A 26,207-nucleotide genomic window follows, 5' to 3' on the forward strand; every position below is an offset into this window, starting at 1 on the left:
AAAAGAACTGCAGCTGTAAATAAAGATATGGATAATTTACTTCTTCTGAAAATACAAATTATGACTTTACACTTGCAGTTTGTGAAGGGATCCCTCCTGACGGCTGCTGTGCCTCAGAACCAGCTGTGAAAATCTTTGGTGAGTTCAGTTAGGATGCAGCAAGCTGGTGTGAGAAGAAAACAGAAACTAAAATGCAGAATGCTAATCGGTAATCTTATATGTGATATATAGATCCATCCATCCATTATCTATACTATACTGGCTGACATTGAACAAGAGGGCCAACACATACAATCATTCACATTCACACCAACAAGCAATTTAGCGTTACCAGTTAACCTAACCTGCATGACTCTGGACTGTGGGAGGAAAGGGGAGTACCCAGACAGACCTGGAGATAATCGCAGGCGAATAGGGCCTCGAACCCAGAACCTTCTTGCTGTGAGGTGACAGTGCTACACACTGCACCAATGTGAATATTTCAAATAAAAGAGTTAGTTTAGAATAGAAATTAAAAGAATTCATTCATAGACCTGGTAAACTGTCCACTCCACACAGAGAAAATAAAGACACCAATTACAGGACATATTTTTAAACTTAACCCCATTCAAACAGCATCATAACTTATTGTGTGAGGTTAATAAGGTGTCATATGGGGGTGAATTGGGATAGCAAGCTCTATCTCTATGTGGAAATTTTGTTTATAGTATTTATCAATGTAATTAAATAAATGCTAGGATGGGGAAAAGTGAATACCTCCACATTCTTCACTGACACAAGCTGGATAATATAACGGTATGCTGCTCCACCTCCCCCGCCCCCTTCCCACCCCCAGATCAATGCACTGCAATGCCTGGTGGGTACTGAAGTCTTCCCAACACAAAGACGAGCCGTGTTCGCAACGCCCACCGAGGAGATGCAGCTTCCACCGAGAACTACCGGTACCGAGATGCCCGGCACTCGGGATGGTTTCCGGTAAAGTGTTTGGACCGGGGCGCTGCTGGAAGAGAGGTGGAGGGGGGGAAAGAGAGGCGAGGAAATGACCGGGCTGCTATTTTTAAAACGGCTGTAACTAATTTCAAAGGAGGAGGCGGAGGAGGAGGGTAAGTCGGGAGAGAGGTAACGTGAGGGCTGCAGGTTCCTGCGGGAGTTAAAATAAGCCACCAAGTTGGGAGGGAAGATCTCTCCGCAGACAATAACCCAAGTTGCGCTCCAACTTGGCTGATGCTAAGCAAGCCGATACCGCTACTACGCTGCACAAAAGCGACGCGATGTTGCGTCGGAGTCCTTCGGTTTAACCGCACACCCCGGGTGCCGTAGTGTGCGTGTTTATGTGCTGCCTTTTCGCTCAAATCAGTGCCGCGGTTTCACCACCTGAAACTCCATTTTCCACTGATGCTCTGCAGAAGCTGTCCAACGCACAACAAAGGATGCGTACGATCTCCGGGATGTAGATGGTGTGTGTGTGTGTGTGTGTGTGTGTGTCTGTCTCGATGTTTGTAGTCGGATAACTCTAGTGGGATGCACCTTAAAGGTCCGTGTGTAATTTCCCCCCCCCCCCATTATGGTGTGTCATATTGTGAGTGGGAAAAACACATTTACAGGCCTGTAGAGACGTTTTCCCCTGCATGTGTTATCTTGTCTCCAGCCGTCAGTTAAGGATGCAGCTTGCACCTGAAAAAAACGACCAGTTTCCGCTTATATACTTTAAATTGTAGTTTTTAGCTTTATTTTTAGCCGCCGGATTTTGCACAAGGCTACATTTAAGGAAAACCCCGAAAACCTCTTCTCCAAAGTAACAATTAGCAAATTACCAAACGCTTCATGGCCTATCTGCATGCATCTGAAAATCAAAAAATATGACTTAAATATCAGCAACAACGGTAAATCCATGCATAGAGAATGCCACTTTATTCATCCTATATTTTAACAGCGGTATTTTGTACAAAACGTCGCAGTGTATGCGTTTATTAACGGTGCTTTTATTTTGAAATGCGCGACCGTAACGCGCCGTGGTCACCGAGGCTGACTTGACTCTGGTCTCCCATTCACTCAGCAGAATCTTGAGTCCACTGGCGCGAGATCCGCTCGCGGAGAGGGGGAGAGAGAGAAAAGAAAAGCGGGCAGGTCGATATTGAAAGCCCTCACGGACGGCTCCGTGCTCTCCTCCGCTACCGGGAGTAAACAGCTGTTTTAATTTGATGGTTTCCACGCGATAGACCGAGTCAACCTCTCAGGTAATTTGTATTATTATTACTATTATTTTTGCCTCGGGACAGAAAGCGGTTAAGTAATAGTCAGCCTAATCTCGGCGATACAATTAGAAATCAGCGCTCCATTTAGATCTAATTAGGACATGGATTGTTAGGGCAAAGATGGAAGACGTGATACTCTCGCCTCTGCATCCTCGCGGCGGAGGTTGCCGCTCGCATGGCTCTGATATTAAAGTGTAATTCGAGAGATGGTAACCGAGTGAAGCTTTTTAACCCACACATATTTACCTTTTTTTCATTACAGGCGAAGGAGGGATTTTTTTTTAAGGACATAACAAGATATTGGATGCCACAGGAACATACAGTGATTTATTCAGATTACAAGTGTCAGTTCAAGAGCACTTCCTGTCAAAAAAAACAACCTAGTGCTGGAAGCTCTCTTTTTGTAAAAGTGAGCGTTTTCAACAGGCATAAAAGTGTGTGTATGTGTTCATAATTGTTGTTTTAATGTCTGCATTTCCTTTTATTGTATTAATTCTATTCACACGGATCCCAGTGAGACCTCTTAAAGCCTGTCTGTCAGTCCGTTCAGGTGCCTCCTCTCCATCTTGAACCTGCGTCTCCTCTCCTATACCATAACATGAATGTCCTCCTGGTTTCATCTGCCCCTGTGGCGTAATAGCTTCTGAAGTTAATTTGCTCTTCTGAGGAACAATATAAAATGCTGCCTCATGGCTTGTGTTGTAGCTTAGCTCTTTCCACTTCCCATTGGTACCCCCCCTCCCTCCCTCCACTTTAATGGGCCATTAAAAGGCAACCAGGATGGTTAAGCTGTCAGCCGGGCCTGATTGATTTGGTTAGACCACCGATGAGACTGATCTGTGCCTGAGATTCCTCCGGAGCTCTCGGCTGAATTGTCTCTCCTCCACCACTCCGCCCTCCCTCAGGCAGGGAGCAGAGGTGGACGGCCTTCCCTCAAGCTGGAGGCTTCTGAATGTAAAGCGAGCATACGTGCGTACCCTGTCAACGCTCGGTTGTGTGAGATCAGTCAAGATGCACTATGTTGCATGATGATAAGTTTCTTCCTCCACCCCACTCCCTCCAGTTACCCCCCCCCCCCCCCCCGCAGTGCAGTCTTCTTCACACAGGTGGAGGGACACTGAGGAAAGAAAAAGTTTAGCAAAGGCGAGGAGGAGCATTTTGGGCTCCTTGTGAAAGTGGGCCACCGGTCCCTGCGGTGAATGATGCTTTTCTGGGGCAGTGCTCGGTGATGACGCTCACCCGGCCCGGATTGGGAACAGAACACCCTCGTCCATCCATTTTGGAGAGAAGGGTGCGGAAACTCTGCGGCTCGGATGCATGCTGCACAGAGGTCCAAAGCAGAGAGAGAGAGAGACTGCTCGTCTGACTTGGTTGCCACTTTTCCCCATCTACAAATCTATCACTGATACCTCTCTGGAGCAGGCCTGTAAGTATGCTTCAGCTCAGCCCACCTGACTTAAATCAGTTATTAAAGAGTCTGTTTCAGACAAAGGTCTGTCATGTGGAGTTAATGATTTCTCTCCACTGACTTGGTGGCTTTTAATTTTTTTTTTTTTTTTTGTGCTCAAAACCCAAGCACTGGAGTGAGATGCAAACTTCTATTTAAAGATGGCATAACCCGGCCAGCTGCTGCTGTTTCCGCTCCCATCGTAATTGAATCAGCGCTAGTAGAGTGCGCCAGTGAGGGTGTGTGTGTGCGCGCTCCGCAGAAAGATTATATGGTCGGGACCTCTAGGCGAGCTGAAATGGCTACTTTTGCATACCTGACTGGTGTGGCTCCTATTCTTGGTGAGTGCGTTTGTGGGACAGAAGCTGGGAAAAAAGGTCAAAAATCCCAGCCGGTGTCATCCGTCCTGAAGCTACCATCCACGAGAAGGATGTGGGTTGTTTTCAAACAAGGTAGTTTAGAGAGTTTTGACAAGATTATAATACGGGTGGTGATTGATGAGGCTGGGAACTGAGGTAACTTTTGGCTTCTTTATTTTACTCCTCTATCCCAATCCTTAAGCTCTAATTGGGCTTGTATGTCACTAACTGGTTGTGTGTGTCACGTCCTTTTAGTACTGTGAAGTGACTTGTGGTACCTGCCTAAGGCTTCAGAGAATGGCTTTCATGACGGTGAAGATGCTGATTGACAAAGGTCCTGGACTGTTTGGACAGACTAGTCTCTTTCGTATCGATCTGCTCTGTGCGGTGGAGAGGAGGGAGAGGGTTAACAACTCAAAAGGGAACTAGGCCATCAACATCCCTTTTTCATGGGCACATTCTGAGACTGGCTGTGAGCATGACACAAACAGCAAGTGAAACAGAGCGATATTTGATCGTGGAATGCGTCTGCTCGAGCCAGTTCTTTTCTTTTTCCCTTTGGTTCGTGTATGTTGTAGTTGACATGCAGCGAGGCAAGCAAGTGTTACGCATACATAACGTATGAAGCTGAGGCTGAAATGGTGGAGAAAAAAAATTCTCTGTATTTGTAGCTTTCTACCCCCTCACTGCCTCAAATCCGCTCTTACTTTTCAGACACCAAAGATATTTTCTCGTTCCCTGGATAGAGAGAAACGCTCACCACTCAGCTCGATTATTTTGAGTCATCCAAGCCAAGGCTGTGGCACTGGGCGGGAGTGTAAAAAATTTCATCTCCAACCACGGATACATCTGACTTCTCTCAGTGGTGTTAGGGCTCTTCTCCAGTCTGTTTGAATGACTGTACTACAGAAACTACACTGCTTTAAAGCCCACTTCATGTGGTTTTAGGCAGAGTTGTCAGCCTAAGTGTTGTTATTCAGGCTTCTTCTTTTGATAGGGAAGTTCACCTTTGACCCTGCCAGTAAATTGTCCTAGAAGAGGAAGAGAATACCGAAATGCAGAATAAAATTGTAAAGGTAGAAAACAGTTTGTGAGTTTGCACAGTTGGCTTGTGTAATACAATGCTGTACAGCTGCGCATGTGTCTTGGACAGACAGAGATTTACTTCATGGCAGCACATTGATCATTGATTACATCAATAGTTTTGGCAAAGGGGCCTCCTGTGGCATCAGCCCGGATACCATCACGGAGTCTAAAGCGGCTTTTGCTCTTATCTCTCCGTTCATCGAAAATAACATTAGCCCACAAGGCAAGGAGGCTGCAGTTTGGTTAGACCAGTAATTCACTGAAATGTAAGATGATCTGGAGGTCCATTAGACCACCAGAAGAATTACTCTGCAGTGAAATTCATCCGTAATGCTGAAAGAGGAACTGAAGGAATTTTGTGGTCTCGTTTAGAGGTTGGGGTTAGGGTCACTTTTTTCACTGGTGCTCATAACCAGCAATTTTTTTTCTCACATTTTATTGCTTTTTGGTTTCTCATGCAAAGAAAATCTCTGTCTCTTGTTGTTCTCATACTCTCATAGTATGGCAGCTGGTTTATTGCAAAGAATGTATCATTTGCAATCCAGTGTATGATTCTTTCTTTCTTTTTTTTTTTTTAATTAGGCGAGCAATTATTACTGTTAAATTCCTGTACATAGTGTAAAATGCACACGTTAACTCCACAGAGCCAAAGGTGACGTCTTATAATTACTTAAACAATTTACAATAAGTTAAAAGACAGTGAGGCAGCAGAACCTCACAAAACCTGGATCAAGCAACAAAATTTTTGCCAATATATCAATTAATGGACTGAGTATCAGCCAGAGCTGGGACTAGTGATCATTTTTATCATTGATTGTCTATGAAATGTCAGAAAATAATGAAAAATGTTGTTACAATTCACCATAGCCCAAGGGGATGTTTTCACATGTGATTTTCTTTGTCTAATCTACAGAATAAAAAAAACAAAGATATTCACTTTACTCTAAAAGTAACAAATCCTCACATTTGAGGAGATAGAGCCTTGAAATATTTGCCATTTTTGCTTAAAAGTGACTAAAAACAATTGTTATTATCAGATTAACTGCAGATCAATTTCTGTCAATTGACTAATCCAACTGCTTCTTGTAGTTGCAGCTCTACAAAAAATGGTTCATTCACTGCTTTCTATTGTGTTTCCATCCTCATCTCCTGCTGCAGTGCTGCCCTAGAATTCATAGCCCATTCTCTTTGAAATGAGAAGAGCAGATGTTGATGTTTCCATTCTCAACATTGGGCATATGTAACAGGTCCAGTAGGTGCAGCAAAGTAAAGTCTGCTCTCAGAGTTTCTCAGTTTTTGTTTTTTCTTTTTTGGGTCCGTGGTTCTTCAGTTTCCCCTGTCCTTTGACACAACTGTCCAAAAACAGGAAACTCCTGTGCCTCCTATTTAAGCTATAGTTAACAGACTTACATATCTGTAAGGACCATGTCCATGACCTTTTGGTTTCTGCAGCATGGCCTAATACTGGTTAAATTTAACCCCAGTCCTAGGACCAGTGAAATGATGACATCATTTTCAAGTGTATTTTGAAGGGGAATGGACCATAGCTGCATGTCAGTATCACATTAGCATCTTTTCCAATGAATTTCTTCTTTCTTCTAAAATTAATAAACCCTGTTTGCTTTGCCAGAATAGTCAGTAACTAAAACCATCAACAGCAATATATTTTTTTTTTTTGTAAATGTACAGAAATGATCCACTTCAGGTACTTTTTTTAAAGAGTTATTCTGTGATTATGAAGTGATGCACTTGGCCAACACAAGTGTTTAATTACATTATTGAAGTGTTTTGATGAGAGTGCTTTGACTTTTTACATGTGAAGAGGTTTGAACAATGCTTAGATGGAACCAAAAGTCTCAGTGCACGCCCAGAAAACCCAGTCTCCCACGAGATGTTAACACCACCATCAGCATGACGCAACAGAAATCGATTCACGCTCCAGTCATCCAGTTTTGAGGATGGCAGTAGCATCATTTGTCTTTTTTTAGTTGACTGGAGTGGAGTTCATCTACTTCAAATTTTACCAAGCTCTGTGTGATTCTGCTGCAGACTGTGTATGGTTTCACAAACTCGGTTATGTCCTTTGTACTCTGTCCTCGGGAAAAATACAAGTTGCAGCAGATCTGCTCAACTTGGCGACTCTAAAAATAAGTAGCAAAAATGTTTGCATTCGTTCCTGAGGTTTAATATTGTTCCTTTTGACTGTGACACCCATACACAATGCAGCAGCTGTAAGTAGTGTGTGCGTTCAACTCTGACTGGACTAAAAATGTATCTGGTGTTGGGCCTTAAGCACAGTTGTAAAATGGCAGCTTTGCTACATGAGAGTCAGGGAATGTGGATGGTTTTGTTGTGTCTTCTTAAAGAAGCTTGATGTCATCTTCATGCTGTGGGCTTTTAGAGCCCATTTACACCTTGTATTTTGCTCCATCCACGTAAGATATCAAGATGCGGATCACACTTAATGCCAGGTGTAAATGGGGTCTTGCTCTTCAAGCCCTGGCATTCTGCGTTCTGGTTTAAATATATTGTATTTCTTATTCTCCTTTTTTCTTTCTTTCTCTTTTTTTTTTGTAGTGATACATCCCATTAATGTTTTATCTTCACTCCTTCTTGGCAATGCTCTTGGTTTATGACTAACTATGATCTAATCATCATTCTTATTCTTTACCAGCGGGGTTAAGATGGGTGGAGCTGCCATCATCATCATCATCAAGAGACCTGAATAGACATTGCTACACTGCTAACACCCCCGCCTCACCCATGACTTTCTACAGTGTATGTCAGCCTTTCTTATATTTCTACAAATTCAAGGTTGATAATGCTAAGCTCATTTATAATGAGTACAATGAGAGCAAACAATAATTTTCAGTTTTGGTTATTAAAAGTATTTTTGAAAGATGATAGAAAGGAGCCCAGATATTTTTTTTCTGTGTTTTAATGAAAGAAAAAAACAAGCACATCAGCTGCAGTGTTAACGTCAGTCATGAATGCATAGTTGATGGTGAAAATATTTAATTGTGTCCAAAACGACCCGCTAATAACAAACACTGAACCTGACCAGTGGAGCAGTTAATCTAATAAACATATCTATACATGATAACAAATCTACTGTGTTTAAAATGTGGTTTCTTCAGATGAATATTCATGACTACATGTGGTTTGACTTTTAATTTGTTTATCTGTAGATGCCTCAGATGTTTTTATGCTGGCAAGTTTAATTAGGGCTTTTAAGGAACTTATATAAATAAATATTTAAGGCTAAATATCTCATGAATTCAAGACCACAGTGTTGATGTTTTTGGAGAAAAAAAACTGTTTTTGGAAAAAACAAATTACCACAGCTACTACACTGGTTTAACTGAAAGTGTCTCTGCTCACGTCTTGAACTGGTGTTGATGCTCAAACTGTTATTTTTCAGGAACCGTCGACTGGTGTGCCTCAAACTCTGTAATGGAAAATCGTGGTGAGTACCAAGTTGCTCATTGTGGTTTGTTAAGTGCAGTGTTAATGCAGTGGAGAGAGCTGTAGATCCATTCATCTCACTGTACATTTCAGTGTGTTTATGGGGTCTGTCTAGCCTTGCACGTTTTTATGAGCCACTCAGGACTACAGCCATACATCTTGTCAACCTCAGGGCCTGATTGAGGATCAGTTTCCCCTCCCAAAGCTTGGCTTTTCAGGGTTTTCCCTGGTCGGCATAGGTCAGTGTGTTTATACATGTGTGTATGTGGTGCAGAAGGCATGTTTCAGTGAAAATCTGTTGTGTCATTGTTTAAGTTACACTGTCAATACGGAGACTACGGCTTGCTGTTTTTTAAGATAAGCAGCTTTTGTCTCCCAGTGTCAACACCTCTCCCTGGAAACACTGACCCTTCCCTCTCTCATAACAGCTGTACAGGAAGAGGAAGCACTAACCTTGATAATGTGCACTGGTGGTTTTTGATAAACCATCACCTGCAGCTCTTCAGTGAACCACTTTTGCCAAAAAAAAAGGAAACAAAAATGCCCAAATGTGCGTATGCTGATCACTTAAGACTTCCTGTGACTACTTCACAATAAAAGCCATACACATTTCTCATCAATGCGAGGCTGTGCAAAACAAGCCACAGGTGTGTTGTAAAAGTGTGGGATTTGCATTAGAGGGACAGTTTTAACATTTTGGGAGGTATACTTATTCGCTTTCCTGTCGAGATATGGGTGTCGGTCTCATTTATTTAATCTGTAAAATAACAGTAGTAACAGAAATGTATTGTTTTACAGGGGGTGGTGAGTCAGATTAATTCTTTGACTTCCTGGTGTATTTTTGTTACCTTTCCCCCGCTTCCAGTCTTTATGCTAAGCTAAGCTAATTAGCTGCTGGCTGTATATTGAGTAGCATACAGACATGAGAGCAATATTTGTCATCTAACTTTTGGTAAGAAAACAAATAAGCATATTTACTAAAATGTCTTTTAACAGTGTATTGACTATTGGAAAAATAGCTGCTTCTTTTTTTCTGTCTTTACTCACTTGATCTCTGTGACACTGTTGTTCTGTTCATATTTTTCTTAACTTGCTTTTAGTGCCAGGGTAGAAAATGTTCATGTACATACGCAGTTAAAATGTGTTAAGACATTTTTAAACAGGCAAATTTTCTGTGATGAATGAGAGCTGGATCAGTAACAATGAGCTTTGTAGTACGTTGCGTATTTTTGGACAGGGCCATGTGTGTGCATGTATGTGTGTTTACCTGGCTCAGTCTGTCTGCCTGCTAAAGTGGCCTGGCCCAGTCTGTTATCCAGGTCAGGCCAACAGGTTCTGGGCTCATGCGGATTGGCTCCGCTCTCTCTTTCTCTGGAAGCCGGCCCGATGTGGAGGCTGTATGTGGGGCACAGGGAGAGAAAAGGAACGCTGCCGAACACACTAGCTCTCCATCTTTAGAAACAGCCCGAGATGCAGCCAAACGCTCAGAAAACTCTGATCTATCCAGGCATAATGACACAGCTCAATGCCCTGGATTCCTCTGAGGCACAGTCGGACAAGGTTTTCTGAAGACACTCAAAACCTCAAAAGGAATCAAAGCACTAATTCAGAGGGTCCAGTCCGCGCTCCTTCTTTTCTTCTAGTTTAGAGAGAGTGGTCTCCCCTTTTTCTTCTTTGCTCTGCCTCTCTATATTCAAGCCCCAAACAGGGCAGCTCTCCTTGGCAAACATGTTTCAAAGTCATGCTAATGTCTCCAAGACTGTTCATATTGTGATAAGAGACTAGGAGATGTGCATAAAATGGTGTCTGGAGGCATTAAGAGAGGTGAGCAGCATGATAAACACCCTCTGCTAGTTCTGAACAACAGCACTGGCCTAATATTAGCAAGCACATTGGATACAGACGTGACAGCATATGTCTGATCAACACATCTTCCTATTTGCCAGATTGGCTTGTGATCCTTCATTCCTCCCTTAACAAGTTCGGTGTCATAGTAGCGGCGGTACTGCTGCTGGGATTCATGCCTCTTGTTCATGTTCGTATGGCGGAGACGGAGTAGCATCTCAGGAACACTTGACCTTTTTGCTGCTCCCAGAAAAAGTCATGTCTCTGATCTTGTGTAACATTTCTCCTGATTGAAGGCATTGATTGAAATTGCTGCATTTTTTTTCCTCCTCCATCCTTCACATCCAGATAAAAGTAAATGTTTTTGCTTGTCCATTGAGGTGCTTTACTAATTTAGGGATGACTTATATAGATGCTGTCTGTATCTCCAGCTTCTATTCTCCCTGTCAGCTCTGGGAAGACAGAAAACACTGACACCAGTGTGTTCGGCACATAATTGTTTTCAGGGCAAACAGTGTGGTCTGAGCTTTGTGGTTTAAAGTCTAGTGTTTTTCTCTCTGGTGGTGAAGTCCTTTTATTGCAACGTTTGGCCCTGATCGGTGTTCTGATCATGCAAGTCCTTGTTCTCTTGAGACTGACTGCACCACATATCATGCATTACATTGCACACATACATTATTGCATGCAATCGCTGCACCGCACACCGCAGCACGCACTCGAAATTGAAAACATAACTCGTCCTTCTCCCTGGAATGACAGGCATCTTTCAGTGAATGCTGACCTGTGCTACGAGCCAAGGAGGGAGGGTCAGTGAAGGAGCGGGGGGTGGGGAGGTGGAAGTCCAGCTCCTGGAGGGAGGGAAGGTCTTAAAGAGATTGCGAGAGGGAGGGACGGAGGAAGGTCTGGACTGAAAGGCGTAGAAGAAAGGGCAGACGTAGAGAAACACAGAGGAGAAGAAAAGACCTGAGATTGAGGAGACCAGGGGACTTTGTTGAAGAAGGAGGAAGGAGGCAGGTGCAGCTGCTGATCTGTCCAGCAAAGTGAGAACATTTCTGGGTGCATGACAGGTAGAGGCCCCTCAGGGGCTGGATCATGGGACAGAGCCTACGTGTGGAGACCCCAGCGCAGGACCCACAAAAACACAGCAATGGCGGTGAGTTTCTGGACTCACTCGTGCGCTCTTTGTGTTCTGTGTACACTTCTGCTGCATTCCATTCCTGCTATTTAGTTGAGAACTTTTGTTTTGCCTTAAAGAATAGAGGAGAAATAAGATGTGGAGATTGTATAATCAACTTTGCACAGTCTCCTCTCTCTCTCTCTATCTACCCCCTTCACTTTCACCACCACAAGGAATGTTAAATCATTGGGATCATGTGGATGAATCTCAGCTGTGTTCTTACACTCTCATGCATGAGTTGCGCACTTATTTTCTTATCTTACAATGCACAGGAGGGTGAGCTTAGATCCTGGAAAGACATTTTATTTTGGAGTTTTTTTACAGACGGGGATCGTGTCTGACTGAATGAGATTTTCCATGATTTTGGATCTGTTCCAACATTTTCCCTTTTAATTATTGCAGTTTTTCATATTGCAGACTGTTAACAGGCCTAATTAATCTTTAATCAGAGATCATGACTTTGTGATCGACAAAGTGGCAAGTAGTCAATTAATAGGACAAATTAAAACATTTCTTACCTTAAATAAGATGCTCTAATCGTATTTGTTTGATTACACTGATTACCTCTTTGCGCTGTCTGTTGAATAGATCACATTTCAGAATTTTGCCCTGGCAAAGGTTAGGGTTATGATGAGGTTACAAGCGTTTTCCCAACCATTGCACCCCGTGGAAGGAAGTGTCTTATGTAAGTGATTAGGGCTGGCTCGGCTAAAGGCCGGGGTCCTTTAAAACAACAATCTGCTTTAACCACACGCTCACCTGACCGGGCTGCCATGACTCATTGAATCATGAGGTTAGAGGCAAATCTGGCCTCTTGTTTGAGAGAGTGGTAGGCGTGGCTTCAGGATAGGGGTACGTCAGAGCAACACACACACACACACACACACACACACACAGTGTCACACACCCCCCATGCTTCCTGACTGGTACGCCTTATCTTGGCAGACCTCCTGATTACAGAGCATGAGTACTAGAATTCTGGTTCTGGCTTTGTTCTGAATGGAAACTTGTTACAAATCATCTTGATGTTTTAACAGTCAGGTTTCTTTATTAGTTTCAGTGGTATCCTCAGTATTGTACCTTCCAGCACTGCGTTTCCGTGAGCTGTACAGTGTTATTGAGTGAGAGGGGAAGAGGTTGTCTTTGTTCTCAGTCACAGAATCAGGGTGGAGTGCTGTTTCCTCCCTGTGTTTCCAGGCTGCCCTCCCTCCACCCCCCAACCTCCATAAGTCCTGTACTTTTTCTCTCTTTTGTAGCTCTTTTTACCCTTTACTCCCATTCCCATTCCCACAGTCACACACAGCTGTAGTGCCACCACACACCAGACCTCCTCTCACCACAGCTGAAACAATGACATGTTGGAGAGCTTTTCTCTGTGTCTGTGAATAATAATTTTGAGTGGATCTGCAGCTCACTTGAATGTGATAATTGAGTTGGATGAACTGTACTTTTTTTGACATTTTGTGGATTTTTTTTGTGCGTGTGTGTCGGTGGATTGACACATTTTATAATCAGGCAACACTGGCTAATGTACAAATCTTCTAAGGATATGGTCAGTCATCTTTTTCAAAAGGATGCCTGCTGCATGGGCTGAGTCGTCTGCGATCGTCATCTCTGCAGTGCTTTGGAGTGTGCAGGCCTGGCACAGCCAGCTCTTATCCTGCTTCACTGGCTTCAGCTGAGCCACTGTGTCAGAGCAGTCTGCTGTGTGAGAACCTCAGTTCTGGATCACAGGGAAGCTGCCTTAAGCAATGCTTAATCTGGATGTTATGGCAGCTGGTCTGAATCCTCAGATTTCTACCTCGCCAAGATAAGCTGGATTTCCATGGTGCGGACATGTTCCTTGAACCTGGACCCTCTCTGCTGTAGTTTTGAACAGTTTCCTGCAACTTGTCCTTCTGGCATTTTCTTCCTTGCTGATCTGACTGTCAGGATATACCCAGCACAGTTGATTTTTGGGGTCGCCGAATGCTCACCTGCTTCCCCATGGCATGCTGTTTCAAGTCCTACCACCATGGAAGCTGGACGCTTAACACCGCTCTTCCAGGTACTCAAGTGTGATCTTTTTAATTTAAAAAAATTAAACTTTAAAGGACGTACACAGAAAAACTATTTTTAAACGGACCTGTAATGCCTGAACTTGAACAGTCAGGCTTCTTAACACTACGCAAGCATTCAGTTCAAATTTTACCGTGCCAGCAGCATAGAGGCAGCCGTGTGGAGTAGCAGTTAAAGACTGTCCTTCAGCTGCAAAAAATGGGTTTGAATCCTGTGTCAGCAACCATCCACCACGCTAAAATGTCCCTTAGCAAGATACTGAAACCCTGCCAGCTGCCAGGGGTGCTGGTCCGTAGCTAACCCGGACTTCCCCCAGTGTGTGTGTCAAACGAAGAGCCGGTTTCCACCCAGGAATGATATTATTATTGTTACTGTGTTACTGTGTTCCTGTGTTCGTTATTGGACCGCTAAGTAAGCCACATTAGTAATGTAGGTATTGTGTTAGGAGTATATTGTTGTGGGAATCAGACTGTAAGGCGTTATTGTCGCCAAGACATCCTGTGTGTGCATGAGACTGGATGTTTCAAATTGGACCCTATCCTCTCTCCACTTATAAATATTATGTCTGCCGAATACGGCAGTTGCAGCCTTTGAAGAGCTAAGGTTTGAAACTGTCTCCGAGCTCAGCACCCTGTCAGCTGGCCTGTCAATTACGTAAGCCAGAATTTGTAACCATGACTGCAGAATGCCATTAAATGGACTACTTCAGGTCTTAATGGCGTCTCATAATGATCAGTGTTCTTTAAAAGCTTTTGCACAGTGATTGTTGGCTTGTGTGTATGTATCATGACTGACAGTTTTTCCCCCTGCTACTGTGTGATTGCATCCATGTGTGTGCCTCTCTTCTCCATAAAGGCAGCAAGGGCTGAAAGGCTGATAAGGCACTAGTCTCCATCCAGCCAAGGAATGTGAGCACTTGACAGTGAGAAATCCTGGCCGAACGCCAGCGTCAGACCTCTCCTGTTAACTGTGGATATGTGGAGGAGTCCATGAGCTCTCAGCATCACCCTGCCAAAGCACACTCAGTCCCCGAGAACTAACAGCTAAAGATAATAACAGCCGTAATGAGCACGGCCTCCTTTACAAAGGCAGCAGATGAGCTCAGTTAGAATAGAAAGTCTTCTGTCGGAATATTGTGACAGCTGATGGATCTACGCTCTTATTTTCTGTGCTCCAGTGTCTCTCGTCTAAAGTTGCGCAGTTTGTTGATGCTGTATCTGTCTGTGGGTCTTTTTTTTTTTTTTTTTTCAGATGATGAAGCTGAGCAGCACCACAGCACAACGGTGGGAGAGGGGGGCAGCACGGGGGACAGCACCCCTCCCCCAAAGCGTAAGGGCAAGTTCTCTACCCTTGGCAAGATTTTCAAGCCATGGAAGTGGCGGAAGAAGAAAAGCAGTGAGAAGTTCAAGGAAACTTCAGAAGGTTTGTTTTGTGGACTCATTGTGTTTATAGTGTGAGCGACTCCCACCCCCCACCCTTCTCTTTCTCATTGGTCGTATCAGTTGCATTCAGCTTTCACCAGAATTCCTCAATGTGTGTGTTCCTGCCTGAATATTACAGGCCCCTTGGCTCCCCTTAAAGACAATAAGCTGCTAACAAAATATCCTGTTGAGGATCTCGGAACTTCTGGAGCATGAGGTCACACACTAAATGTGACATATTTTTACTGCAATATGCTTTTCCTCATGGAGATATATTTAAAAAAAAAACCCTCAGTGTGTAATATAAGTTCTTTTTATTGACGGCAGAGCTGGAGAGAAAGATGTCGACGAGGCGTACACGGCAGGAGCTTATAGAACAGGGAGTGCTGAAGGAGGTCCCGGACAACGGTAAGAGCGTTTGTGTGATTCATCTGATCTCTCTGCACAACGGTTGTCTGCATCCGACAGCAGCAGCCCTGAGGCTATCACGCCCACGCAGACAGTACAGTGAACTCATCAGTACATTATGCCAGGAACACTGTCCTCCTATCCAGCAGGTGTCTGAGACATATTTTAAAAAGGCAAATTTACTTTCACCTTGCTGTTTTTTCAAAGTAATGTAATGTCTGTTTAAAATGGCATGCCACTCTCCAGAGCTGAGGGAAAGTGGAACAAATTGTGCCCTGCAGCAAAACAGCTTTGAGAGGGGTGTGCGCAAGCGTTCTGCAGAAGCCCATTTATTAAACCTACAGCTGCTCCTTCATCACACCAACAAGCGCAGGTTCTGTCTACTGGGCTTGGGTTAAGGGCACCTTTCTTTTTTACTGTTGGACAGGGCTGTAAATAAATATTATTTTCATCACTTATTTATCAGTTGATTTTTTTTCAGTAAAATTTTCAGTCCATAAAATGTCAGAAAATAGTAAAAAACAATGTCCATCACAATATTTCAAAGCCCAACAAATCAATTTTAAAATGCTTTCACTGTCCGAACCAACAGTTGGCAGTTGTGAAGGCAGGACTGATGAATCTTTGGCATTTGAGCTCAATAAAACACAAAAAAGATGAACCAGTCAGCATCAGAATTGTTGCTGTGTAATGTTCTGTCAATTACATAATGGATTAATCAACTTATCTTTATGAGTATCACATCTAGACTCAACAAGGGAGGGAATAGCAAATCACATTAATATTCTACAGTATTAAACATGACATTGCCGGTGTTAAAACATGAATAATTTAGATTGAGTAGACAGTTAGTGTCTTATTTTCAGAATAGTGTTCAGTCTTCTCAGTTTTATGTTTACTCACCAAGGACTCATGTTCCTTTGTCCAACTTTGCAAGATGCAGATGCAGATGCACAAAACCTGAAGCAGCCCTATGTGAAGAATGGCCACACCCTGCCTGTGAGTGTCGGGGTTGGAGGTGGAGGAGGAGTTGTCAGCAGCGGCAGGAGCCCGTGCAACCAGGGCAAACACCCCTCTGAGTCAGACTTTCGGATGAACCCGGCCTGGCTCACCCAGCCGGACGAGCGCAGAGGCCGCCCTCCCTCGGACGGAGACCGCCGTGGAGCTCCGTGCTCCAGGGGCACAGGACTGCATGAAGACGGGCGGAGAGGGGGAGGGATGGGGCCGCGTGCGCACGGGGAGGGCGAGTGGAAGCCTAACATGATCTGGCAGGGCCAGATTCACAGCCACATGGATGAGGGCCGACGCGGAGCCCGGCTTCACCCCGAGGATGGACAGAAGAGGCCTGGGCTGCAGAAGGCCCCGTCGGAGGACGGCAGGAGGAGCCGGCCTATGGAAGCGGACTGGAAACCCACGCTCCCTCGACACGCGTCTGCTGAGGAGGGGAGGGCCCGCAGAGGTGAGTCATTTCCAGAATGCTGATCTGAAAGGCTGTAATCATAAGATCCATGTTGAGTTTTCCTCACTGTGAGAAAGTCAAAGATAAGGTGTATATTTTACAGCTTGACCTCCTTCATTCGTGAAGATAGTAGGCGATTCTTCAGTCTGTGTATTTTTCTTTCCCTCCCTCTTGCTGTCACTTTCCTGCTTACGTGCTGTCCTCCCAGATTTAGACAGGCTCCTGTCGGCTCCCAAGGGCCCTGCTCCAGCTACGCTTCTTATTCAGGAACATGAGGGAATAGCTCGTCCTCTCTTCTCCTCTCCTAATTAATGTGTCACGATCACTATACCCATTATTGCCCTTTAACGCTAACACTGTCAGTTCAGTGATAATTGGTGAAGAGCCACAGCTAATTGATTTCACTGAAACATCTCATCACTTTGAGAAATAATGGTGTTTTGTGCTGTTTTTAGACTTAAGTTGTCACATATCTGACATATGAACCACTGTCATACTGTCATATTGGAAACGCCAGTGCAGAACTACTATGAAAACAGAGAATTCTTTCTATTGACAGACATTAAGGGGAACAGATTTTCTCCCACTTTTTTTCCCCTTTCTCTCCGATGCTGCTTTTCTCTCCCTCTCCCACTCTCTATCTATCTTTATCCCATCTCCTGCCTTCTGTCCTCCTTTTCTGTCTCTCCCTGTTCTCCGTTCTTCGTGCTCACTTCCTCCTTTCCTGTGGATTATTTCCTCTTTGGCTGCATGACGTCACGCCGATAAAGGCTCGTCTGTAAATAAATAACCCTCAACTTCAGAGCTGCAGCTTTGAGGAATGGCGTGGGAGCAGCAGCAGCAGCAGCAGCAGCGCGGGGGCCGCTCGGGGGGGTGGGCAGAGGGAGGTGGGTTTTTGGTGGTAATTGCAGCCGCCTACTCTGTTTATCTTCACAGCTGATCCCCAGATAATGCAACTCTCAAACAAGTGCTATCACAGAGAGCGCCTGGAGTGGTGAAGCGGCAGAAAATGGCTCACTGCTCAGTCCGTGAACTGAAACATTTATAGCCGTGTAGAGATGTACTTTATAATGAGATGTTGCTAATTCAATAATGGCAAAGCGAAGAGTTCAGTTTGTAAATGCCTGCTATGTAGAATATTGTGTGCGCACCACAGCTGGACAGGGATTTTAAACTGTCACTGGCATGTTTCGGTTGAATTTCTCCATCTCAGTTGAATAAAGTGCCGTAGATTCAAAGTTATTTAACTGGAATGAACTTATATTATGTAACATATTCCCATAATACTGTGTTTTCATAGAGTCGGACAGCCATTTTGTCCCTGACCCAGAAGCCCTGAGGAACACCCTGCGTGAACCTCTGCCACCTAAACAGCCCGTCATGCCTCCAAAGTGGCTGATGAGCTCCGCCCCCGAACCCGACAACGAGGGTCCGCCCCGCACACCATCCAACCACCCCGCGACCCAGTACTCCTCCCCCTCCGCCCCCTCGGCCGCGGCGTCCAAACCTGTTCGGTGCGTCACCTCCGTGGGCGCGTCCACGCAGCAGCAGCCTTCTTTGTCCACAGCCCCGACCTCCACCTCTCAGGCCACAAAGCAGCCCCCTCTGCCCCCGCCCAAGCCGGTGAACAGGAACAACACCGCCATGCTGGGTGAGTTCTGCTGAGTAGTGGTCGGTGCTTCTGTCAACAGGTGACGGAGGAAGCGGACTTGTTCACTCTCAGCCCACAGCAACGTTCACCGATCTGCATTATGAACACTCAAAGTCTGCTCATTTAGCATGTAGTTTTCCCACTGGTGAATGCAGTGTGTACATTTATGAGTCAGTGCACAAGATGATGGGGAAGAAAAGTCTTCAATACAGCTAGTAACTCACACTCACACACACACTGGTAATGATGTTATCTGAACAGCTTGAGCAGCTTTTCCCCAGCTAATTTCTTATTATGCCTGGGCTATTTTAGCTGCCACTTTTCCATCATTTTGCACTCTGAAGATAACAGGGACTCTTGTGGCTGTGGGCCGCCACTCACACAGATGCAGTAGAGTGGTTGTTGTTGTTGTTGTTTACTGTGAGTTGGTCTCATCTGGGATCTTGTCTTAATTCCCACTTGGGCAAAGGCTGTCTACTTTAATTCATTTTATCTTATCAGCAGATCTGATGACTTTGGTACCTTACAAGTGTTTGCACTTCTGTGTGATTGCATTATGCAAGGTTTATTTTAGTTATGATATCCTGTGTGGTGTTTTCCGTTTCTCATGTTTATCAGTCATGTCATCAGAGTCACATGACTGGTCAAATGAGGAAAAAGTATCGTTAATGGCAAGCAATACACTGCAACTCACTTGGAAGTGTACATTTTCAGCTTCAGAAAATCTATGTTAATCTAATGTAGAGAACATTTTATTGGAGCTTTCCCATAAAGTCAAAGTTACTAAATATTTTAAAGGAATATTTCAAAATTCACATATTTGCTCCCTCACTAAGGGTTAGATAAGACAATTGATACCACTCTCATATCTGTCTGTTAAGCATGAAGCCACACCAGGCTAGCTTCCCCCCTGCTCTGTAGGCTAAGCTAAGCTAAGACAGACACGAGCTTGGTGCTGATCTTCTCATCTAACTCGTGGCAAGAGCAAAATCATTTTTGTAAGTGACTGACAGAATGAAGAGCATTTAGGAAAACCACACACCAACAGTACACCATGTACCTGCATTCATTCAACACCCCCAGCTGAAGGCCTCCGTCTCCTCCCTGTTAGTCTCCGCCCTACAGGGGGGAGAGAACGCTCAGCTTCCGCTCTACTGGTCCTGCTGGAAGCGAGAGTGCGACTATGATGTCTACCTGTCCCTGCCCGTCTACCTGTGCCGACGGGCCGGAGGCCTGCGCTCAGGTAAAGAAAAGATGCCCTCTGGTATCTCTGTGGCCAGGGTGCCCGTGTCTGGAATGCCCCCACCCTTCAAAGTCTGCGTTCTTCATCATGTCGCGTCCTTCTAAGCTGCCCGCACATTTCCCCTCCCCCCTCCCTCCAATGCCTTTATCTTGACTGGCCTTGATTGCTTCTCTTTGGGTGTGGTGTATATATAAGAGCCGCATGCACATAATGAGCTGATAATGAGTATGCGGGGTTGCTTTGTGAATATGAGAGTAAACTTCTGTGTGAGTGCACAATTTGAGTGTTTTCAATGCTGTACATTCTCGGCACGTGAATGAGGAAGAGGCTTTAGCAGGTTCCAGCTGTGGCCTGCAATGCATCAAGTGAATTTTATAGCGCTAATCCACTGTGCTTCTGCTCAACTGGGATGGATGGGTGAATATGTGCGGATGAGTCGAGTGGCGAAAGGGCTCTAACATAAGGGCTTGACTTAATTTAGACAGGAAGATGTAATCCAGTTCAGTCTGGCCTTCTGCATGTTTCAAGTCTGCCAACACTGATCTCTTCTTAGCACGGCTGTGGCTTTTAACATTGATGTCGCTTTAAGCCATTCTACAGAGTTTTAAGAATCTTATGGCTAATACACAAATGTGCATGCAAATAATTTGAGGTTTTGCATTTGAGCTTTTTTGTTTAGGAGCTTTTTGCACTTTAAATATGCTAATAAACACAGTTTGACAGCAGGTTTATAGTCTTGGCTGAGTAGAGCATGTAGGCTGAATGTATCTCCTTTGTCTCTGTGACCTGGGGCACATGCTGCACACTGGTTTGCTAGGGCAGTGTGTGCATTCATGTTGACACAGTCATGTGATGAGACTCACTGTATGTACACAATAATGCTCAGTCAGACATGTAATCCCAGTGTTTATAATTGTTCATGTGCATTCTGTCATGTTGGGTACATCAGACATGTACAACTGAGGCATGTGCGCTCATGTCACAGCGGCAAACTAGATAGAAAGATAAAGCACTTAGTAGCAACTCACTCACAGGGCTAAGCTTTAGCTATTTTGCTTTCTGATTAGATGAATTAATTGTGTCTCATTTGCAGGTGACTTCACCCAAGCAACTGGGGGCGCCAGTCTTGTGCCGGCCAAGCCCTCTCCACCGATGCCCCCCAAAAGGACCACCCCCGTCACCAAACGCAACACAGAGGACTCCTCTGCGTCGAGCCACCCCATCAACCCCTCGCCCCTGTCCATGGAGGACCACAGCAGCCTCCCTGTGGGCTTCCAGTTGCCTCCCCCTCCTCCTTCCCCTCCCCTGCCAACTCACATACCGCCCTCTCCGCCCCGCCAGCACATACATACCCACCACCTCCACCATCAGCACTCCTACCCGCACCCGCTGCCCCAGCCCATACCCATGCTGTTTGACCCGCCGAGCCCGACCATCGAGTCTCCCCAGCGCCCGGCCCCCGTCCCGCTGCACATCATGATCCAGCGTGCCCTGTCTAGTCCCGGCCCAGCTCAGCCTCACCCAGACGGGTCACAGCGCGCGCACACTCTGCTTTTCGAAACCCCTCCGGAGTACCAAGGAGATCGCGGCCGCCCTCTGCCTGTCAGCATCCAACCACTAAAACTGTGAGTCTCTCTGCTCGTAATAAACTTTTGTAAAACAAAGATATCCTGTTGCAACAAAATCACAAGTCAGGACAAGCAAAAACAAGGTTACCTCACAAAGAGGACAGAAATATTTTAAGTCTTTCTGTAGTATTTCTACCTACATGCTTTGCATGTGACCTTGATCATTGCAAAGTCTGGTATAGCTAGAAGGGTGAGGGTGGGATACATCTCCCGGTAAGGCTGTAGTGTGTAATGTTGAAGGCTGGACTCATACATTTTCATTTAGGAACACTAGATTAAAAGTGCAAAAGCTATATGATTTAAATACACACAAACTGATGCCCTGTCTGTATCCATAATGTTTATGTATGTATTTATTTTTTCTTTTCATTAGATCTGAAGATGACTACTCAGAGGAGGAGGAGGAGGAAGAGGAGGAAGATGACGAAGAAGAGGAGGAGTACGATGGGGAGATCCCCCAGCCAGAGCTGGAGCCGCGGACTCGCCGGTGCTTGGTCGGTGATGCCGGTGTTTGTGTCATCCCAGGGGGAAATAGCAGTGAGGAGGAAGAGGAAGAAGATGATGAGGAACAGGATGACGATGAGGAAGACGAGCACGACATGCACAGGGAGGACAGCGACTCAGATGGTCCTGTGCATCATAAAGATGAAGACTCAGATGAGGATGAGGAGGATGAGCCCCCACCTAGTAAGTATAACCTAATGTTTCTGTTATTGTTTCAAGCGCAAACACACACACACACACCATCCATTCTGTTCTTATTGCACAGTTCTTATTGCACCTCAGGTTATGTTTGTGGCTGCATTGAGTGTGGTTATTGCTGTTGGGTAAAAACTGTTCTTGAATCTGTTTGTTCTTCTTTTAATTGATCTGTACCGTCTGCCTGACGGCAGCAGTTCAAACAGTGTGTCCAGGGTGAGAAGTGTCCTTTATGATGTTATGAGCTTTTTTGAGACAGCGGGAATTGTGTAGATCTTCCAATGTGGGGAGAGGGCCGCCGCCGATCTTCTGGGCTGTGTTTATGACCCTCTGGAGTGTTTTCCTCTGAGCCACTGATTTGTGCTCCGGTGCACCTGACTGCATCTCTCTGCTTGGTTTTCATCCAGGTGCCCTGGCCAGCAGGGTCAAACGGAAGGACACCCTGGCTCTGAAGCTGAGCAGCCGTCCCTCTGCCCCAAACAGGGACAGGTTTACCCAGGATAGGAGCAGCAGAGACGACCAGCCTCCGGGACAGACCGGTCTCACCTGGCAGAGCAGGGAGCAGTGGGAGGCAATCCGCACACAGATTGGCACTGCACTCACAAGGTAAAGAAGGTTACTGTCAAACTTCTGCACGTTTTGTTGCCTTTGTATCCTTTAAACTGACAAGAGTGAATGTGCATTTCCTGAAGAAATCAGGCGATCGTTTCTTAGATCTTTGTCCTACTTATTGCCCAAATGACAAAGTGATGAAACTGTGTAAAAATAGTGCTGCTCTTTTTTTTTTCTTTTCTTTTTTCTTCAGACGACTCAGCCAGAGACCCACAGCTGAGGAGCTTGAGCAAAGAAACATCCTTCAGCGTCAGTATCAACTCTTCCTTCCCTTTTCACCTTCTTTTATCCATTGCTGAACCTAATAATGAAAAAGAATAGAAAGAATAGTTTTGAGTCAACTTAAACAAAAATCACTGCTCAGCTCAGGCTGAATGATTTGTCTATAACATTCCTGAGTCTTTTCTTTAGAATGTATAACTAAATCAGATTTTTACACACCATAATAAGAATTTACACTTGAAAAGACTGTTTGAAACATGGATCACAGTTGAGATGTCTAATTTTGGAAACATCTTTTACTGTACCTTTCCTGCACATCAAACCGGGCTTTCATACCTGAGTCTAAATTAAGCTCTGTTGATTTTTTTTCTCCTCTCTCATTCTTTCTTCAGCCAAAAATCAGGCTGACAGACAAGCTGAGGTTAGAGAGATCAAGCGGCGGTTGACCAGGAAGGTGAGGCAACACATCCTCCAACAGACATCAAAGTGTCAGATCATATATTTGCTGGATATTAAACTGACATTTAAAAAAACCTACTGTCTATTGTAGCTGAGTCAAAGACCCACTGTCGCAGAACTACAGGCGAGAAAAATCCTGCGGTTCCACGAGTACGTGGAAGTCACAGATGCCCAAGACTACGATCGGAGAGCAGACAAGCCGTGGACTAAGCTGACTCCCGCTGACAAGGTTTGCATTCAGTGTGTCATCTCCAGCAAGTGCTTAACAAACCCAGTATAAAAGATTGTGTTCAACATCAGTGTGATGGTTAGGACATGGGTTTCCTTTTTTAAGTTCACTTTTAACTGACAATCTCTTTCCTGTTGTTTCTTCCAGGCGGCTATCCGGAAGGAGCTCAACGATTATAAGAGCACTGAAATGGAGGTCCATGAAGAAAGCAGAATTTACACAAGGTATAGCCTTTATCAGTTGTCTCGACATTATAATCCTTCACATTTCAGTCTTGGTTGATTTAGCAACACCTGCAGTTACTGTGCAGTGTAATATTTCAGCAAATACACCTTGTTACTTCTAGCTACTTTGTCGGAAATACAGCAACTGGTGTATCTGTTTACAGTGCAACCAAATAAACTTGAGTTGTTTAAAGAAGTCAGATGAGAATGGGCCTAGCCTTGATGGCAAATACATTGTGTTTCCTTTGACTCCTTCACAATAAAAGCTATCCCGCATTTCACCTAGACTCTTTTAATGTGAATTATCAGCAGTAGCAGTTTTGCATTAGCAGAAATTCAATACTGCTCTGGTACAGGGAGGAGGATGAATAGTAAACAGTGAGGCTGATATCAGTGAGATAAAATGAGAAGCTGTAACACTGGATTATATATGTGCATCGTTTCCTGTGAACGATTCCCTCCTGCATGCAAAGTCAATTTAAATCCAATGTAGGGATGGCAGACTCCGCCACTAACAATGAAAACTACTATATAGAGATGTAACCACAAAATGTATGTAAATTGAATGGCTATTGTGACATGAATAGCAGCAACAGGGTGTGAATGAATTGAAAATCTGAAGCAGCACAACCTTAAACAGAATATGAACGTATGTTTATGCCTCATGAGATTTCTTTTTGTTTAACTTAGGTTTCATCGGCCTTAGCGTCCCTCCCCCTCTTCGTGGATGATGAAGCACTTAAGATCTCTGTGGAAAGAGGCTGCTCCTTATGCAGACTGATGGCCCTTTATGTATTCCCGAATGTACTGTACAGATTATCAGGGAAAAGACTGGAACTGACTCAAAACAAGAATGCTTCTTGCTTGCCCTCCATCGCCCTCTCACTACATTGCTTTCACTAAACTGAGGTGGTGGCGGGTAAGGACCAGATGCAGTATTTCTCCCTGAAGACAGGGGGAACCACGTGCCAATGAAGTGGAGAAACTGGCAGAGGACCTACAGGGCTTACTCTCACTCTGCTGTTATGTGGTACCCCTCAGGGACTTGGATCTAGTTACAACCTTTAATGCGGCCTCATTCTGTGTTGCCTTTTTTCTTCTTTACTGTATATGGAAAAGCTAATTCATCTTGTTAATGTAATAACATACAATAATAATAGTAATAATAATGATGATGACTTATAATACTGCACACAGTAATAATAGATAATAGAGACATACGGCAGCAGCAAGAGAAGGCTAGAGGATGAAGACTGGGATATTCTGTTTATTCTGTAGGACTGGACATCTCTGGGATATTGTGTGTTTTATATTAATTGTGTACAGACTGCTATTGTGATACCTTAGAATGAAACTTGGAGAGATCTAATTACAAAATAATCTGTAATGCACAAGATATTTTATATTGTAATTTTGATCACATGAGTAGTGACAGCTTTTATTTGAGCCTTTTGTTTTTTGTTTTGTTTTTGTTTGTTTGTTTTTTTTAATTTGGCTTGCCTGTATTTATGGTTGTGATGTGAGGTGGCCATTTAAGCATCAATCTAGATATAGGAAAGCAGGTCAGGAGGCTGCTGGTGTTTTTCTGTGTGCCAACATACCCAATGCCTAAAGGACAATAGGATACTGGTTTTCTTATCACTGATTTCTGCAACCCACTGCATGAGCCAACACAGAATCCGGTGCCACTGGATCTGGATAATCTCTCTTCATTTATACTTTTTTATGAGTTTTTGTACTTCCCTTTAAAGATCAAACATGCAATGCATTCTGTAGCCATTTTGAATAAGGTCACACTAGTAGTGTCTATACTAAGATTTAAATGTAAGTTGCTGTGAGTGTAGATCAGGGATTTATCAAAACATCTGAAAATGTATAAACGGTCAACAGGGAGTTATTTTGGCTGGAGCCCTCTCAAAATGCAGAGGTGCTCTATCTTATATTGTTGTCTGGCCAGTAGCTTACAGGGTTCTCTGCTGTGTACAGGTTGATATAGGTTTAACTGATGCTTGTGTATATCTTGTCTTCCTTTTATTTGAAAAGAAATTTTAAATATAAAAGTATTATAGGTTGCTATTTTTTTAAGCACAGAATATTAGTTTATGATTAAATGCTACAAGAATGGGAATATGAAAGTGTACCTTTTCTGTAAAACTAAGTTCATTTTTAATTGAATGTGGAATTGTAAGGACTGACAGTTTTCTTTTTAATTGTAAATAGTCACATCTGGATCTAATTAAAAATCTTACAGTTCCTTCAA

At 44.2% G+C, this 26,207-nt stretch overlaps 1 protein-coding gene across 10 annotated transcripts; it reads left to right on the plus strand.

Moving 5' to 3' along the window:
* The first annotated feature begins 922 nt into the window (after positions 1 to 922).
* Positions 923 to 26,207, plus strand: phactr4b (phosphatase and actin regulator 4b). 10 transcript variants are annotated; one of them, XM_018686630.2, is made up of 16 exons: positions 923 to 1,103; positions 7,822 to 7,925; positions 8,569 to 8,613; positions 14,944 to 15,114; positions 15,441 to 15,521; positions 16,459 to 16,980; positions 18,281 to 18,631; positions 19,743 to 19,874; positions 20,968 to 21,499; positions 21,876 to 22,189; positions 22,609 to 22,807; positions 23,007 to 23,062; positions 23,428 to 23,489; positions 23,586 to 23,723; positions 23,871 to 23,947; positions 24,638 to 26,207. In XM_018686630.2, the coding sequence occupies exons 3-16, from the start codon at positions 8,601 to 8,603 to the stop codon at positions 24,651 to 24,653; spliced, it is 2,664 nt and encodes an 887-aa protein (XP_018542146.1). In that variant the 5' UTR covers positions 923 to 1,103; positions 7,822 to 7,925; positions 8,569 to 8,600; the 3' UTR covers positions 24,654 to 26,207. The 10 variants fall into 10 exon arrangements, with proteins under 10 accessions (XP_018542146.1, XP_018542182.1, XP_018542165.1 ...); XM_018686649.2 differs by lacking the exon at positions 923 to 1,103 and adding an exon at positions 1,135 to 1,457; XM_018686631.2 differs by lacking the exon at positions 923 to 1,103 and adding an exon at positions 2,041 to 2,237.

The sequence above is a fragment of the Lates calcarifer genome, linkage group LG15 (genome assembly GCF_001640805.2).
Source record: "Lates calcarifer isolate ASB-BC8 linkage group LG15, TLL_Latcal_v3, whole genome shotgun sequence".
Classification (NCBI taxonomy): domain Eukaryota; kingdom Metazoa; phylum Chordata; class Actinopteri; family Centropomidae; genus Lates; species Lates calcarifer.

Coding starts and splice junctions, on each gene's coding strand:
- phactr4b (XM_018686601.2), top strand. CDS start 13,603: ATGCTCACCTGCTTCCCCATGGCATGCTGTTTCAAGTCCTACCACCAT. Junction 16,981..18,280: donor GGAGGGGAGGGCCCGCAGAG/GTGAGTCATTTC, acceptor GTGTTTTCATAG/AGTCGGACAGCCATTTTGTC. Junction 22,190..22,608: donor GGAGGATGAGCCCCCACCTA/GTAAGTATAACC, acceptor GTTTTCATCCAG/GTGCCCTGGCCAGCAGGGTC.